The following is a 15,669-nucleotide window of genomic DNA, read 5'->3' on the forward strand; positions in this document are numbered from 1 at the left end:
ATAATTTCTTTGAATGGATAGAGACATTCTTCCATCACTTTCGGCCTATGAAGCCATGAAAATGTTCAATTAGGCATTGTTCGTGCAACAAGGTATTCTAAGATATTTTCAAATATTATCCTCAAACATTACTCAAATACAAAATTCTTTTCAATTTTAAATTTTCGATTTTTTTTATCTAATCATTACAATTTTCTTAAACTTCTGAATAGAGCACAAAAAAAAAAAAAAAATACAATTTCAAATTTTTAATTTTTTCATTTAATCATTACGATTTTCTCAAACTTTTAAATAAAACATAAAAAATAATATTATTTTTTTCAAATTTTAAAATAAAAATTATATTTTAAATAATTTTTTAACTTTATAATATTTTTTTTAACTTTTTATCTTTCATTTTTCAAAATTTTATAAAACATTTTAATTTAAATTATTTTACTATTATTCACAAATAATTTTATTACTATTCACATATATTCTTAAATATTATGGGTGTCCAAACGAGCCTTTAATTCATTTAAATTAATACAAAATATGAAGAGTTTTGATATTTAATATGGAGTTTTGAAAGAGTTGTATATTAATCATTTTCTTTTGATATTATAATTAATTATTAAGTTGCAATGGACTTTTTAATAATATAATTTTGGCATGCGTATTTTAAAATGATCTAATAAGAATTAGATATTAATTTATTTTTTAATTGAATTATTCGTTACTATTGACTAATTTATAAACGAAATACTCAAAACAAAGTTACAGTATGATTTAAATGGAGAGTGAAATGGAAGTATCCCAGTCGGTTTTCGTTTTTGGTTCGTAACCATGTTATCTTTTATCTGTCTGCGAGTGGAGAAGCTCGCTCACAAATGAACGAAGCCAACATGTCCCTGTTCAAATCCTTCGCCACAAACTCCTCTGCACTGAAACACGGGGAAGCCACCATGGCTTTGATGCAAACCTCTCCGTATATGGTAATATATATTCGTGCACTCTCTCTCGCCTCTTATAATTAGCTTTCTCTGGGCGTTTTGCACTGTTCGTAGTTCGCGTCAGGCGTCGACTTGCTTTACTTTTGGTTTGCTGGTATTGTTTTCGGGGGGAACTAGTAGTGGCATTTGGAAGGCTAGTAAAAAGGTTAAAACTCGATTGGTTTCTGTGTGAGATGGCTATGCTTTCTGTTTTATTTGTCTGTACGGTTTCTCGGCCAGCGAACGGAGGAGACGAGGAGTTAAGAGCTTTTGAACTCAAAATGCGGCTATGCTTGCATTTTCACACATCGAGAATGCCCGTAATTTGTGAAAGTGGTGCGCTTGTTGTGAAATGGCGGATGAACTTGGCAATGCAGCGACTTGAGCTAAGATTTGGTATTTATATAATTTTAGGTGAATGTGGATCACCTTTCAAAGGAATTCAAATCGTTTTTATGATATTGATTTGGCGTAATTGGACGTTGCTTGTTGCGCTCTAATCGTTCGACAAAATGTTATAGAAAGACTTGAATGGAATTCACTTTTGTTAGAGCTTCAGAATTTTACCTCTTATTTTCTTTTTGGTTTGCTATCAAATTGTTGATCTTAAATCGGTTGTTTCATTAAAACAATGTTATGCCCTTTTCGGTACAACTCTTATAAGAAAACTGTATTCTGTTCTTCAAAATGCATGAGATTCATTTAAAATGATGGCAAACTGGTCTTAATTTCTTATCTGGAACCTTTTTTGTGTATTGCTTTGGAACACCTATGCTTGAATAAAATAAACTACAAATGCAATAAAAAACAGTAACCATTTATTAATAAGCTTATGTAATTTAATTAACCAATGACTGAATTTTTGGTCTATTACAGTTAAATCCATCTAATATAGCGTGAATTAAGTTGCAGCTGATTACCTCTGCTGTATATGTTCAGGTTTTATCACGAAGAACTTGCACATCTTTTAGGAAAACCACTTCTGTTGGCTTATCTAATTTCAGAGGAAGCACTTCGGTCAAAGTCTTGTCTCTCTTAAACGTTACACGTTGTCATACTTATTTATGTGGTGAATTCTGTTCTTCCTCGAAGAGAAGGTCTCGAGGACCGGTTATGGCAGCAAAGAAAACATCTGAAGGTGATAATGCATTGATATGATTACTTTCTTCTATAAGGAGTTTCTTGGTATAATACTATTAATCTTCTTCTGAAGGACAAACATGCAACTTCATTTTCTAGATTTTTGGTGTGCTTGAGTGTTTAGGGGCAAAACAGGAAGACGGAAAATACAAACACACAGTTGATCTTCCGAAGACAACATTTGGCATGAGAGCAAATTCGCTGGTCAGGGAGCCTGAAATTCAGAAAATGTGGGTTGACAGGCAGGTGTACAAGAGAATTGTGGATAGAAATAATGGGGTGAGTTTTGCAGTCTTCCTAGGGTTTATGTAGTTCATTGGATGTATTAGCTGAATTTTAGTTACTCTGAACAGGAAAAATTTATTCTGCATGATGGTCCTCCATATGCAAATGGCGATCTTCACATGGGGCATGCTCTAAATAAGATTTTGAAAGATATAATCAACCGTTACAAGGTACTTTTATCTCCTTGATTTGAACATCCAAATTGTTACATGCAAATCTATTTGACATTCAATTTGATGATATTATTTCTCAACAAGCACATTGAAACTTGAAACATGCATTTTCTGCTGTAATACACTTGCATTTGTTTTTTTTTTTTGTTTTTTATTTTATTTTTTATTGTTTCTGGTCATACTGGGTTCAAGTTGAAATGGTATATAGAAAGAAACAAACTCTTCCACCTCCGTCCGTCTCACAAAAAAGGTTTAAGAAGGGAAAATGGGATGGGAAACTCAAGTTTTCCAATGTTCTCTCTCTCTCTCTCTCTCTCTCTCTCTCTCTTCTTGATGATTCAAGAGTTTAATGTATGTAATTATGCAGGAGTGTAGTTTAGGCATTTTTGGCTTTGTTGTTGCATGATATTTCATGATGTTATTTTTACTCTCTCTAAATCTTATGAAACACATTAATCGTATATACATGAATTTCCTTCACCATCATCGGCATCCTTGTAACAGCTTGAGAAAATAGGAAATTATGAAGTTTGTTCATTGCTTTTGTCCTATAAAATATCAATCTAGGCCTAGATATGCTCATTCATTATTAGAAACCAAATATTTGAAGTTAGTTTTAAAGATTGTTAGGTTAGAATTTTTTTTCAACGATGAGAGTTCTTGTTTGTTTTTATATTTTTTGTTCATACCAGCATAACAGCATTGCATGCTCCTAAGAACTGGACAAAATGACCATTATTTGGCACATTAAGCTCGTGGATTTAGTTTTGTTTTAATAAACCTGCGAAGCTATATGTGTTAAGAAAATTAACTTAAGTTCATTCTTCTCATTTTATTCTTCTTCTTTGAGCAGCTCCTTCAAAACTACAAAGCTCATTATGTGCCTGGCTGGGATTGTCATGGGCTACCTATTGAGTTGAAAGGCAAGTTTACAATTGCTGATTTTGTTAGTTTCGGCATGATGTCATCAGCTTGGGACCTCATCAATTTGGTATGGTTGGTTTGTCAGTTTGAGATAAGGCCTCAACATGTCACTATGTCAGAACCCATGCCTTTGAATCTCATCAGTATATCTTTTTCTTTTCCCATTAAATGTCCAATTTCAGTTGAGAATTTATTATTAATACCTTAAGACATTATTTTATTGGTTTGTAGTCGATTATGCAACTTAAAGGTTGCAAACAAACTGTATAAACACTTTGACCCTTGAAATTCCATTGAGCTGTAAACTTTGACTGTGGTTGCTCCGAAAAGTGGCTTTAGCTTGTGTATGTCTAGGAACAGAACACCAGAAATGGGTGGGCTTTCATTTGGGGTAAAGAAAAACCTATCACTAATGTTTTTTCAGTTTAAATTGTGAAATAACCTGAGAATTTTACTGTCACTTTCAAGTCTTTCAGTTCTACAGTCACTGGATCAAGATGCCAGAAAAGACCTCACACCATTAAAGTTGAGAGCAAAGGCCGCCAAATTTGCCAAACAAACCGTTCAAAAACAGATGGCATCATTCAAGGTCATACCACCTTCATTGTCTCTCACTTCCTTGCTTGTATTTTGGTTCACATTGTCATGTGAAAGTGATTGCTTTGCAATTGGATGTCTCTGATCTTTAAGAATTATTTTAATTGATTATTGGCAATATTTAGTTCAATTAGATGGGGACCCTCTACTAGGGAAATACTTGAACTTCAATTCTATTATTTGATGTTTGCAGCGGTTTGGAGTATGGGCAGACTGGAATGATCCCTATCTAACTCTTGATCCAGAATATGAAGCTGCCCAGGTAGCCGATTCAGCTTTTCTCATTTTGATTTTATGTTTCTTTCAACTGAATTAACTTTAGGCACCCATTGAATGCCTCTTTCCATACTTTCTGGAGAAGCCCTTTATGATTATAAAGGAGAGGGGCTTTTTCCATATGTTGTCTCTTCATGTACAAATTATTATTACAGTAAACCATCTATGATATGACCATGGCTGCTTATAGAGATTTTTTAAGTCTTATAGATATTTATCAGTAAGGCACTTTGCACAAACCATGCATCTATTCCTTAACAAAGTTACTCATCTTTATTCAGAATATAAAGCTGCCTTCACAGTCAGTATAGTTGTGTTACTTTTTGTGTGCAGATCATTGTTGACATTAACTTGGAGGATATCTAAATGGCTAGACATACATCTATAAGTTCACAATTTAGTGTAAGATTGAAGCTAAGTGCAAGTGGTGCATCCATGCATTAGCACTATTAAGAAGATGGATGACGGTGGTTACAAGGCTCCCCCCCCCCCCCCCCCCCAAAAAAAAAATGAAAAGAAAAACCCTGTCTGTTTCATGTTAGTTGCACTTATTTTTTAATTGTGTTGACCATATTTGTGCTTATTCACTAAGAATTCTTCCATGTATGCTGTTTCATCTGTTAGATTGAAGTGTTTGGCCAGATGGCCATTCATGGGTATATCTACAGAGGCAGGAAACCAGTTCACTGGAGCCCCTCGTCACGAACGGCTCTTGCAGAGGCGGAGTTGGAGGTATTTTAATGTCTTTTTTACTTTTGTAAAACCTCATTGGGAACATATATCACTATCAGGTTTGTAAAAATTGAAATATTATAAAGTTTACATTAAGTTTTGGTTTTGTTCGGTTGACATTCTCTACAACTATTCAATAACTTCAAAGCACATTCTTTTCATTGGTCCATGTTGTTACCATTTGCCTGATCTATGACTTGAAGCTTATAATAGTGGGCCCTGTGCTCTATATTGCAAGACTCAAAAGATTCCTATTTGTTAATTTACAAGTAAATTTTTTTTTACAAGTATTAATTCACTAGTAATTTATATGCAGTATCCTGAAGGGCATGTTTCAAGAAGCTTATATGCCATTTTCAGATTAGTGGATGCACCTCTAACTTCAAGTGGCTTATTAAAAGAGTTTTTCCCCAATTTGTGCTTGGCAATATGGACTACAACTCCCTGGACTATTCCAGCCAATGCTGGTGAGTTTGCCATTATCTTGCATTTGGCCTATTGTTAGTTGACATTTTACTAATGCTGGTGAGAATTAGTATATGATATATTTGAAGCATGAGAAAAAATGTTTTGAGTGTCTTCTGGTTGTAATATCTAATATTTGCCTCCAAATCCAACGACTTCAACTTATACCCTGTTATATAAGAAGGTTAGTAGCATGAGAAATACGCATGTCATAGTATAAAATGTTTCTTTTCTTTCGTAAGTGTGAATGTGAAATTTTGTTAAAAAGTGCAAAAGGTACAACCCAATTACACAGGATGTATATGAGTGAGACACGTGTCAAGTTTCTTATCATGTTTGTTCTTCTCTTTGTCTATATAATGCTGCTGAATGTTTATCTGTGGATGCACTCCATTTTTCTCCTGTCTAATGCAGAAGTTATATCAACTCTATAATCATATGTTTAGATGCTACACTCATCTGGTTAATTTATTCCAACTTGACATTTATCCCTCTCTTGCAACATTTCATTGTATGGACCTCTGCAACAGGTTATGCACTGACTTTTTCCCTGTTATCCCGTGATCAGCGGTTGCAGTGAATGCCAAGCTTCAATATGCCATAGTTGAACTACAGTCACGTTCAGAAGATGTTTCTTTATCTGCCGGAAACAAAAAACAAAGGCTTGGGAGTCTTCTTAAGGAATCAAAGAAGCCTTTTCTTATTGTTGCATCAGATCTTGTGCTGCCATTAGAAGCAAAATGGGGAATGAAACTTGTCATTAAGAAAACACTATTAGGTTCAGATCTCGAGAACTGCAGGTTTGAATGAAATTGGGAACTATAAAATTGAAACATGCCAATATTTTCTTAGTACATTTGTTCATTTATCAAAACAAAATAGCCTATTGCACACATTAACTTGTTTTGTAACTTGTGTTACTAAACTACATTGTCTGGGTAAATATGAAGTACAATATATCTCCTGAGATATGGTTTCAATTTTTGTTTCAGGTATATCCATCCAATAGATAACAGAGAATGTCCGGTAGTTGTTGGAGGAGATTATATTACAACGGAAGCAGGAACTGGACTGGTCCATACTGCTCCTGGACATGGTCAGGAGGATTATGTGACTGGCCTGAAGTATGGACTGCCTGTACTTTCTCCTGTAGATGATGATGGAAAGTTTACTGAAGAAGCTGGACGGTTTAGCGGGCTTGATGTACTTGGTGATGGTAATGTTGCTGTTGCGAAATACTTGGATGAACGTTTGTCAATTATTATGGAAGAATCATATGGTATGTTGTCAAAAATCAAGGAAACCCATCACTGTTTTCACCTGACAGTGGAACCATCATTGTATTGGCTAAATAGCACATTAATTACCTTATGCAGAACATAAGTATCCTTATGACTGGCGAACAAAGAAGCCTACAATATTTAGGGCAACAGAACAGTGGTTTGCATCAGTTGAAGGATTTCGCCAAGCTGCTATGAGTGCAATTGGTGATGTAAAATGGATTCCCCCTCAGGTAATGGTGTTATAGTAAGAGCCATTCTAAGCTTGACTGTCTGTCTTTTTCTATTACTCTGATTATAGGGATCATGCGGTATATTGTTTCCAATGCTAGATCAAGCCTTGTTCTTATCTAATTCATGTTTTGCCATCTGTATCCTGATCTTCTTCAAGATGATGTTATTCCAATTCATGTTGGTCTTTTCATTGCATGATAGTAAATTTTTTTAGTTTTTATTAATTAATCTGTCGCTCAAAAATGTTAATTTCTTTGTCATATAGTACATGACTTAGACAGAGAACTGTTTTCTCTGCTGTCAAATGAATATTGGTTTATTCCAAGGCATTTGGAGCAACTGTGACCTTGAATGTTGCATGTTTTTTTTTCCCTGTTTCTTTAAGGATTAATTGAATGATTTCTGTGGATTTTTAACAATTTTAACTCCTTTATTGACTTAGGCAGTGCTGGAATAAGGTTTTGAGTTGGGGCTTTAAATTGCAGTTGTATGTGTTTGGATATACTTGCATCTTTTATATTCGCAAATGGTATGATTTATCTTACCAATGGTGTCTTGTGTGCATGCATGACAATTGTTCAGTCAGAAAACAGAATTTCTGCAATGACTTCTAGCCGGTCTGACTGGTGTATATCACGACAGAGGACATGGGGTGTGCCCATTCCAGTCTTTTATCATATGCAGTCAAAGGAACCTCTTATGAATGAAGAGACTATTAACCACATCAAGAGTAAGAGCTCTTAGAACATTGATTGCTTTCTTTATTCTTTATTAAATAATCTTTGCATTCTTAAGTGTTATTCTCTTTAGAGTCCAAGAATCAATTAATAATATTTCTGCATCAATGTGCGAATTTAGCTGACCTCAATATGTTGGACCTATTTAAGGTTCATGTCCCACTAACGAATTTACTGTTGTGTTTATCATTTTTATGGCAGCTATAATAGCCCAAAAGGGTAGTGATGCATGGTGGTACATGAAGGTAGAGGATCTTCTTCCTGAAAAATATCGGGAAAAAGCGTCAGATTATGAAAAGGGGACTGACACTATGGATGTCTGGTTTGACTCAGGTATCATAATATGAAAGTGTAAAAAATATCTGAAACCTTTTGTTTGTTTCCTTTTTATTTTTGGCATCAATGAAAAAGTATATTTGGCCTTACTTTTCTATATAAGATGATTTTAAATTCTATATTATCTCACATAACACATTAATATCTCTCTGGTCCTTGTTAGTAAGATCTGAGGTTGTACTGGATAGGTAAAGTTCATTGATCTATCTTGGGTAGTTTTTAAATGCTTCTTGCTAAGCCAGAGGCTAGTTTATTGTAACAAATAGGCAAAGTTCATTTGCCTATTTTAAGGTTGATTTCTGCTGGATTTGTGTTTATTTGGAAAGCGTAATGTTCAATTATGGAGAATTTACTGTTTCTTAATTTGACAATATGTTTTTGATAAGTTCCATAGTATTGGAGTCACTTTTCTTCATTTACATCAATAACGAGTATGCAGTAAGCACCTTCCACTTAAAAAGTTTGATTAGAACTTATTACTTTTAATTTATATGGAATCTTGTGAGCAGAAAATTTCATAATATATGGTTCCTACAGGATTAAACCTAGTATTATGAAAGATCTCATTGTTGGTTGAAAAACCGGCTTAGTATAAACCCTACAGTCTCCTTAGGGAAGATCCTCACCAACCTCACCATGGATAACTACACCAATGATACAAAATATCAAAAGCGTGCAGTCTAGCAAACAAAATCTTTATTCTGTTTGAAAACGCTCCATGATTTTCTTCTCACATGTTGCTTTACGAGGGCTCTGGTTTTTCTTTGCTGTTTTGTTAATCTTTCAGGCTCTTCTTGGGCTGCAGCCTTGGGTAAAAAAGACGGGCTTCGTTTTCCTGCAGACTTGTACCTTGAAGGTACTGATCAGCATCGTGGGTGGTTCCAAAGTTCCCTGTTAACAAGTGTTGCCACAAAAGGTAATGAGCAGCTGAATGGTTTTCAAAATGTTATGTGCTTTTTTTTTTTAAAAAACAGAACATCCTTTCATTCTGCCTGCATTGTATAAGAACTTAGAATTCTTAATCTCAAAAATTAAAATTTTATGTGCGTTGTTGTTTTACCCTTGGTAATGAATTCGTGAACAATTGCTATCCTATCCAGAAAGCATTTCCTGATATGATTCTAAGAAACTTATTTCTTATTTAAAATGCTATGCTTCTTCTAAGAAAATAAAATTTGTAAGATTCTTAACTTTTTCACTTCTATAAGTTTGGTTCTTGTGCTCAAAACAGTGCAATTTTCGGCTTAACGCCAAATGCTTGTATCAGACTTTCAAAAAAGCACAAGGTTAATTGATGTGATTTTGTTGCACAATGGCAAACATTGCATGATTATTGATATGCTACGGAATTACAATTAGATTACATTGTGAATTCAAACGACCCTTCCTCTTGTCGTATTTTAAGCTATTGATGGTTTTAAACAAACCAACTTATTTCTGAAACTGGTTAGAGACAATATGATGCTGTCACCAATCTACAGGAAGGGCTCCATACACCAGTGTCATAACACATGGGTTTGTACTGGATGAGAAAGGTTTAAAGATGAGCAAATCTTTGGGTAATGTTGTGGATCCACATACTGTGATTGAAGGAGGAAAAAATCCAAAGGTGAGACATTTATAGATTCAAATCAAATGAACAACCCCAACATGATCCCTTTCCTTGATTTCTCAAGCCAATTTGTGAGGGCATTTAGATGTTTCATGGTTTTCTTTCTATTGGCAGGAAGCACCTAGTTATGGAGCTGATGTCTTGCGACTTTGGGTTTCTAGTGTTGATTATACAGGTGATGCTATGATTGGCCCTCAAGTCCTCCGTCAAATGTCTGATATTTATAGGAAGCTGCGTGGAACATTGAGATACCTTTTGGCGAATCTGCATGACTGGAGAGTATGACCAACTGGGACAATCAGAGCTTTCGAGTTCATACTTTCACTAAAATTTTATTTGTTACCACATTTCTAAAGCCTTTCACTATTTATGATATACTCTCTGGGGGAAAAAAACTTGGCCCTGATGCTCTTTCTCTCTCTCTCTCTCTTTCTCTCACGCACACACATATTAAATGTTTGTGATGTATTATATGCTCAAGTTAATTTATCTTGATTTTTTAGTAGTAATTTGTCTTGCTCTTTAATTGTTAGTGTAAATGTCGATCCTTTTTTAATCTCAAGCCATGTTATTGCCAGGCTGATTATGCTGTTTCATACCACAATCTTCCTATCATTGATCAGCACGCGCTATTTCAGCTTGAAAACTTTCAAATGAACATTAGGGAGAGCTATGAAAAATATCAGTTCTTTAAAATATTCCAGGTACATATTCTCGTATGTTGTTGATTTATTTGATTAAGTTACTGCTTGGATTTTGGATTTCATGCTTTTTGAGGTGGATAGCATTCACAAATGGAGTTAGTTCTTAAAGTTGTTCAATTATCCAAGTCACAGTTCAGGAGTGCTAACTTTTGATTTATGGTTTTATAATGCTCCACAATGATCCTCATTTAAGCGAAGGAAAAGAAGAAAATAAATTCATTTTGCCATTTGAAAGCAGGGAAGGCATTTTGTATGAAAAATTTGGTCAGTAACCCCTTATGTTTGGGTCAGGTTGAGACTGATCAAAAAAATGTTTTGGTCAGGTTGAGATTCACTCATTGTGTTTTTGGGAATAATACCCTATGCTTTGACAAATTTTGGATCAGGCCCCTCCGATAGAAATACTGTCCACCCTAGTTAACGGAAAACATGTGGCAGTCTCACGAGCTACTACGTGGAAAATTATTTTTTCTTATTAAAAAATTAAAAAAGTTATTATATTTTATATAAAAAACAGAGAAGAAAAAAAACCAAGGCTGGGAGGGGAGGTCTTTCCTCCTTGATGGACCACCAAGTGGTGGTGGCCATGTCTCTGGACCCCACGGGGTGGTCGAGGTCCAGCCACACTGGGCCACCAGGGGTGACTGAATCCAGTTGCCCCGTGTGTTTCCATTCCATCAAAAATCTATTTGACTGTATAGACGCTTATTACCTTGGTGGCTTGAGCTGAATTTGGCCACCCCCATAGTGGCCAAGGCCATGGTCACCTGGTGGTGGCAGCCGCTACTTGCTGGTTTGGATGGGAACCCTCCCAGCCCCATTTGTTTTTTTTGTTTTTCATTTTTTTTGAATAAGAAAAAATAATTTTCCATGTGGCAGTTCCATGGGTTGCCATGTGTTTTTCGTTAACTAGAGTGGATGAAATTTCTAACGGAAGGGGCCGAATCCAAAATTTGTCATAGCACGCCCACGGGGTTTAATTCCTAAAGAAAATATACAAGTGGCGGATCTGAACCTGGCCAAAGCACAGTGGGTTACCAAGTTTTCACTTTTTATTTATATTTCTTCTAGTTTTGCAGAAATTTTTTGGGTTGTAGCTTTCTGGTCTAAATCGCAATTTGTCCCTTAAGCTTTAAATTTTTGCAATCAACGTCCAAATTTACTTGTAAAAAAAGTAATTAACATCCTAATTTGAGACGAGTTTATTGTTAATTACTGGTAAAAAGTAATTAACATCCTAATTTACTTGGAAGGGAGTTTCCAGTTCATGATTAGTATGACCAACCTGCCCGTGGATGCATACTAATTTGAACAGTGGGGTAGATGTTACAAATTAGTCTTGAATTAGGATGTTAAAAATAAAATAGCCTTATGGTGTAGAGTAGATGGCTGAAATTAACCCTTACAAAACTGCATTTTCATTTAAGATAAGTGACCAACCATGTGCAAAAGCAGCATTTTGATGGTATATTTATAGAGTATATCACATAACTTGTTGAAGAAAAGAATGCAGCAAGTATGGCAGGGATCTACTCCTCTTAATAGAGGCAGACTGCATATTTTATCCTGCTTGGTTTTAGAAACCATACTAGGGAGGTTCAATTTGTAAGACATCAGAAAAGTCCATTAGAGGATTTTTAGTTTTCACTGATAGTTGATACTTAAGTTTGATCTTTCATGTCACTTCCCTTATTTTAGTAGAAAACTCTTCTCTATATACTGTATGACTTATCAAAAATATACTGTATGATTTACTTATTCTCTGGAATTTCACATAAAATGTATTTGTTTTTTAATTTTCAGATCATGCAACGGTTTGTCATTGTTGACCTATCAAATTTCTATTTTGATGTGGCAAAAGATCGGCTTTATGTTGGGTAATTCTTTGCTATTCTTCATAATATAAGATGACGCATGATTTACTGATAAAAAAAAATATATAAGGTGACGCATGATATGGCATTTTTTCTGCTGATACTGAATCTAGAAAGTCAACATGTGTGGAATTGAAAACTAATACAATGCCATTCTTATTTAACCTGATATGGACGTCAAAGCCTCTTTCTATAAAGAATAAATTAAAAGAAAATATGTAAGTCACAGATTTCAGAAAGCTCTCATCTGGGAGCCATTGCTCTATAGTTTGACCTGATGTATTATTCCCCAAAATAGTTTCAGACACTAATTCTGGAGAATAACACTGCTTTTTTCATATTGACTTATGGAGTGAAAAGATTGATCATCTTGCAAGGAATCTTGCTTATTTGGTCCGACACCACATGTTGTATTGGCACAATTTCTCCCTTAGCTCGTGCAAAAATTTCACTGTTTTATTTCCAGCATCGAGATAAATTGTCCCAAAGTCTTTGCCTTACTTGGTAGGAGAGATTTCTGTTAGATTCTTTTTCTTCTAACAATTATTGAAACTCTAGAAACTGGAAACGTCCTTTCAAGAAGTTCCATGCAGACTCGCTTCTGGTGCTATGCTTCTTATGAACATGCAGATACACATGATCTGAACAAGTTTTTTTGCACTAGTGAAAATTTTGTAGATTTATAAAACCTAATCCTGTTGAATTGTCTGTCTAAACTATAACCGAGTAAAATACAGCAATCTTAGGGGATTGATGCTTTATACATTTGATGCTTGCGCCTCAATTGTCTGAGTTTGCACATCAAATTTCTTCTTTTTCTACCCTTGTACAAGAGTCCTGCTCATGCATTCAATACTTGATATGCAATACATAATGTTGTCTTAATTTTCAAAATATAAATTTACGATGTTGGCGTGTGAAAATCTCTCTCCCTCTCCCTCTCTCATCCTAAGTTGGTAAATTTAGGGGCACTGCAAGTTTTACTAGAAGAAGTTGTCAAACAGTTCTTGCAGCACATCTGCTTTCCATTGTGAGAGTACTTGCTCCCATATTGCCCCATTTGGCCGAGGATGTATGGCAAAACCTTCCCTTTCAGTATACCATGGAAGATGGTTCTGTTGCTGAATTTGTTTTTGAATCAAGATGGCCAACCCCGAATGAAACATGGCTTGCTTTTCCTGCCAAAGAAATTGACTTCTGGGCAAAAGTTCTCGAGGTAATTACTGTTTTCATTTAATAATGATAAACTGACATAATTGAGGGTTTTTGTATTCTGAATGTAGGTTCTATCACATTAAAAAAAGAAATCTTAAAGTGACTTTAAACCAGCTCTTCTTGCATTGTTGCCAGGAAACAACTGAACTTTAATTTTTTTTTCTCTTGAACCTCTCAACGACTTCTTTTCACTCAAAATCTATACTTAGAGGTAGAAGAATTTACTTCTGAGATATTTTCTTGCAGATTTTGAAAGACATCTAGGAAGTTTTTTAGCTCATAAAGAACCGCCTGATAAATGTTTTGAAAAGAACAGTTTGTAAAATGTTTTTACTTTTACATACCCAAGATGGTTTTAATGCAATCTGACAATTATATGGAGCTTGAATTTATGTGGTCTCTGATATCACATTAGTCATGCTGGGTAACCACTTTCCAACAGTAATATTTCCTTTTCAGAAAAGCAATGCTGGGGGGTTTATTTTGTAAAAACTAGTAAAGTGCTAATGCTATGATATCTTTCAGCAATCTAATATTAAAATTTGACCAGCTGAGAACTGAGGTGAATAGAGTCCTGGAAGTTGCTCGTACCGAGAAATTGATTGGTTCCAGTTTAGATGCAAAAGTTTATCTCCAGGCTTCTGATGCTAGCCTGGCATCGAGATTGTGTGAGATGTGTGCAGCAAAAGATGATGCAGACACATTGCAGCGCATATTCATAACATCTCAGGTATGTTGAGTTTTAGTGTTGCTTCTGCTTATACGGTTATACCCTATCAAGTTATCAACTCTATTTAGTGGGGAACATCTGATGTGGTGCAACAAGCACCTCTTTCATCCCACCAAATAAAAGCCCTTATGCAAAGGGCATACATACTGGTAATTGTGTCTAACATGGTAGTTCAGCAATAAACCTGTCGTGGCTATCGGGGATTCCCTCCTGTATGGAGAACAAGTACTTCGAAAATTTATCCCATGGGGCTGCCTCGACTACTAAGTGGATATAATCTCCCTGCTGAGATTTGAATCCTCTGACTGAACTAACACCTGAGTAAAGGACAGCTCGGATGTCTGTAGTTTATCTTTGTTGTAGCATGATACACCTTTAACTGATTGACCTTGTGTTTCTTGGGCTTAAATTAAGTACTTGAAACTTATGAACTCCATCGTTAAAGACCCAACACCACCGAGAAGTAGGAATTTGCTGTATTGTATTTAGTTGCTTGAAGCACTTGAGAATATATTGTTCTTACCTGCAATATGCAGGCAGAGGTTCTTCCCTCCTTAGAGGATGAGCTTATTTCTCACATACCATTCAAAGGAGAGTGTCTCATTCAAGGGCAGATCAAGGTTTGGATTGGCGTTTCTCGTGCTGAGGGCTCAAAATGTGAAAGATGCTGGAATTTTTCACCTCAAGTTGGTTCTTTTCTGGAGCACCCCACCCTTTGTAGCCGCTGCTATAATGTTGTTGGTGTTCAACCACTTTCAGCAGTAGCAGTGACGAGCTGATATTTGAAGAGTTGCTGAAACACTATATTTGATCTGACCAATTCAAATATTAGAGCTGGCTATTATTTCAGTCTCACCGACAGATTTCTTTAGTTCGTTCGGCCAGTATACTCTTGAGTGATACCGAACTCAAAATTTTGATTGCGTATGGAGCTTCTGAAGCACTGACGCTCTTTGCGGGATCTGTTATTCCTAAGGATTCATTTCAAGACATGATAATGACATTATGTCACCATTAGACAAATAAAAAGGTTCAATTATTCAAATTCCATATCTATCTATCATTTGGATTAGTCGACCTGTGCAATGTGTAAGAACATTCAAAATCCTAAATAAATATACTTTTTGAGTCATTATACAACAAATAAGACCCTTCAAAGGGCCACACTTGAATCCCCAAAATTTCGTTGAGCATCTAGGCCTTTTCTTCCCTCAACTTGATGTTTTTTATATTTTTTGAATCAAACATAACTTTGTATTCATCATAAACCAGTGCTTTCAATACATATCTTTTCCTTCTCTATACTTAGTTTAATACAATCTGGTATCTCTTCTATCCATACTAATTCAGAATCCAAGTGTAAAGCTTCCTTAGCTAGAATGTG

General features: G+C 35.3%; 1 protein-coding gene across 1 annotated transcript; it reads left to right on the forward strand.

Moving 5' to 3' along the window:
* Nucleotides 1-768: 768 nt before the first annotated feature.
* On the forward strand, nucleotides 769-15,333 carry LOC121236541 (isoleucine--tRNA ligase, chloroplastic/mitochondrial). The gene is made up of 22 exons (XM_041132992.1): nucleotides 769-974; nucleotides 1,911-2,109; nucleotides 2,236-2,390; nucleotides 2,465-2,566; nucleotides 3,423-3,492; nucleotides 3,970-4,082; nucleotides 4,284-4,352; nucleotides 4,991-5,098; nucleotides 5,415-5,565; nucleotides 6,132-6,363; nucleotides 6,556-6,842; nucleotides 6,940-7,076; nucleotides 7,660-7,807; nucleotides 8,016-8,147; nucleotides 8,938-9,066; nucleotides 9,632-9,759; nucleotides 9,877-10,041; nucleotides 10,341-10,466; nucleotides 12,270-12,343; nucleotides 13,307-13,556; nucleotides 14,106-14,285; nucleotides 14,822-15,333. The coding sequence occupies exons 1-22, from the start codon at nucleotides 870-872 to the stop codon at nucleotides 15,062-15,064; spliced, it is 3,303 nt and encodes a 1,100-aa protein (XP_040988926.1). The 5' UTR covers nucleotides 769-869; the 3' UTR covers nucleotides 15,065-15,333.
* The last annotated feature ends 336 nt before the right edge of the window (nucleotides 15,334-15,669 follow it).

This window comes from Juglans microcarpa x Juglans regia, chromosome 1D (assembly GCF_004785595.1).
Source record: "Juglans microcarpa x Juglans regia isolate MS1-56 chromosome 1D, Jm3101_v1.0, whole genome shotgun sequence".
NCBI lineage: Eukaryota > Viridiplantae > Streptophyta > Magnoliopsida > Fagales > Juglandaceae > Juglans > Juglans microcarpa x Juglans regia.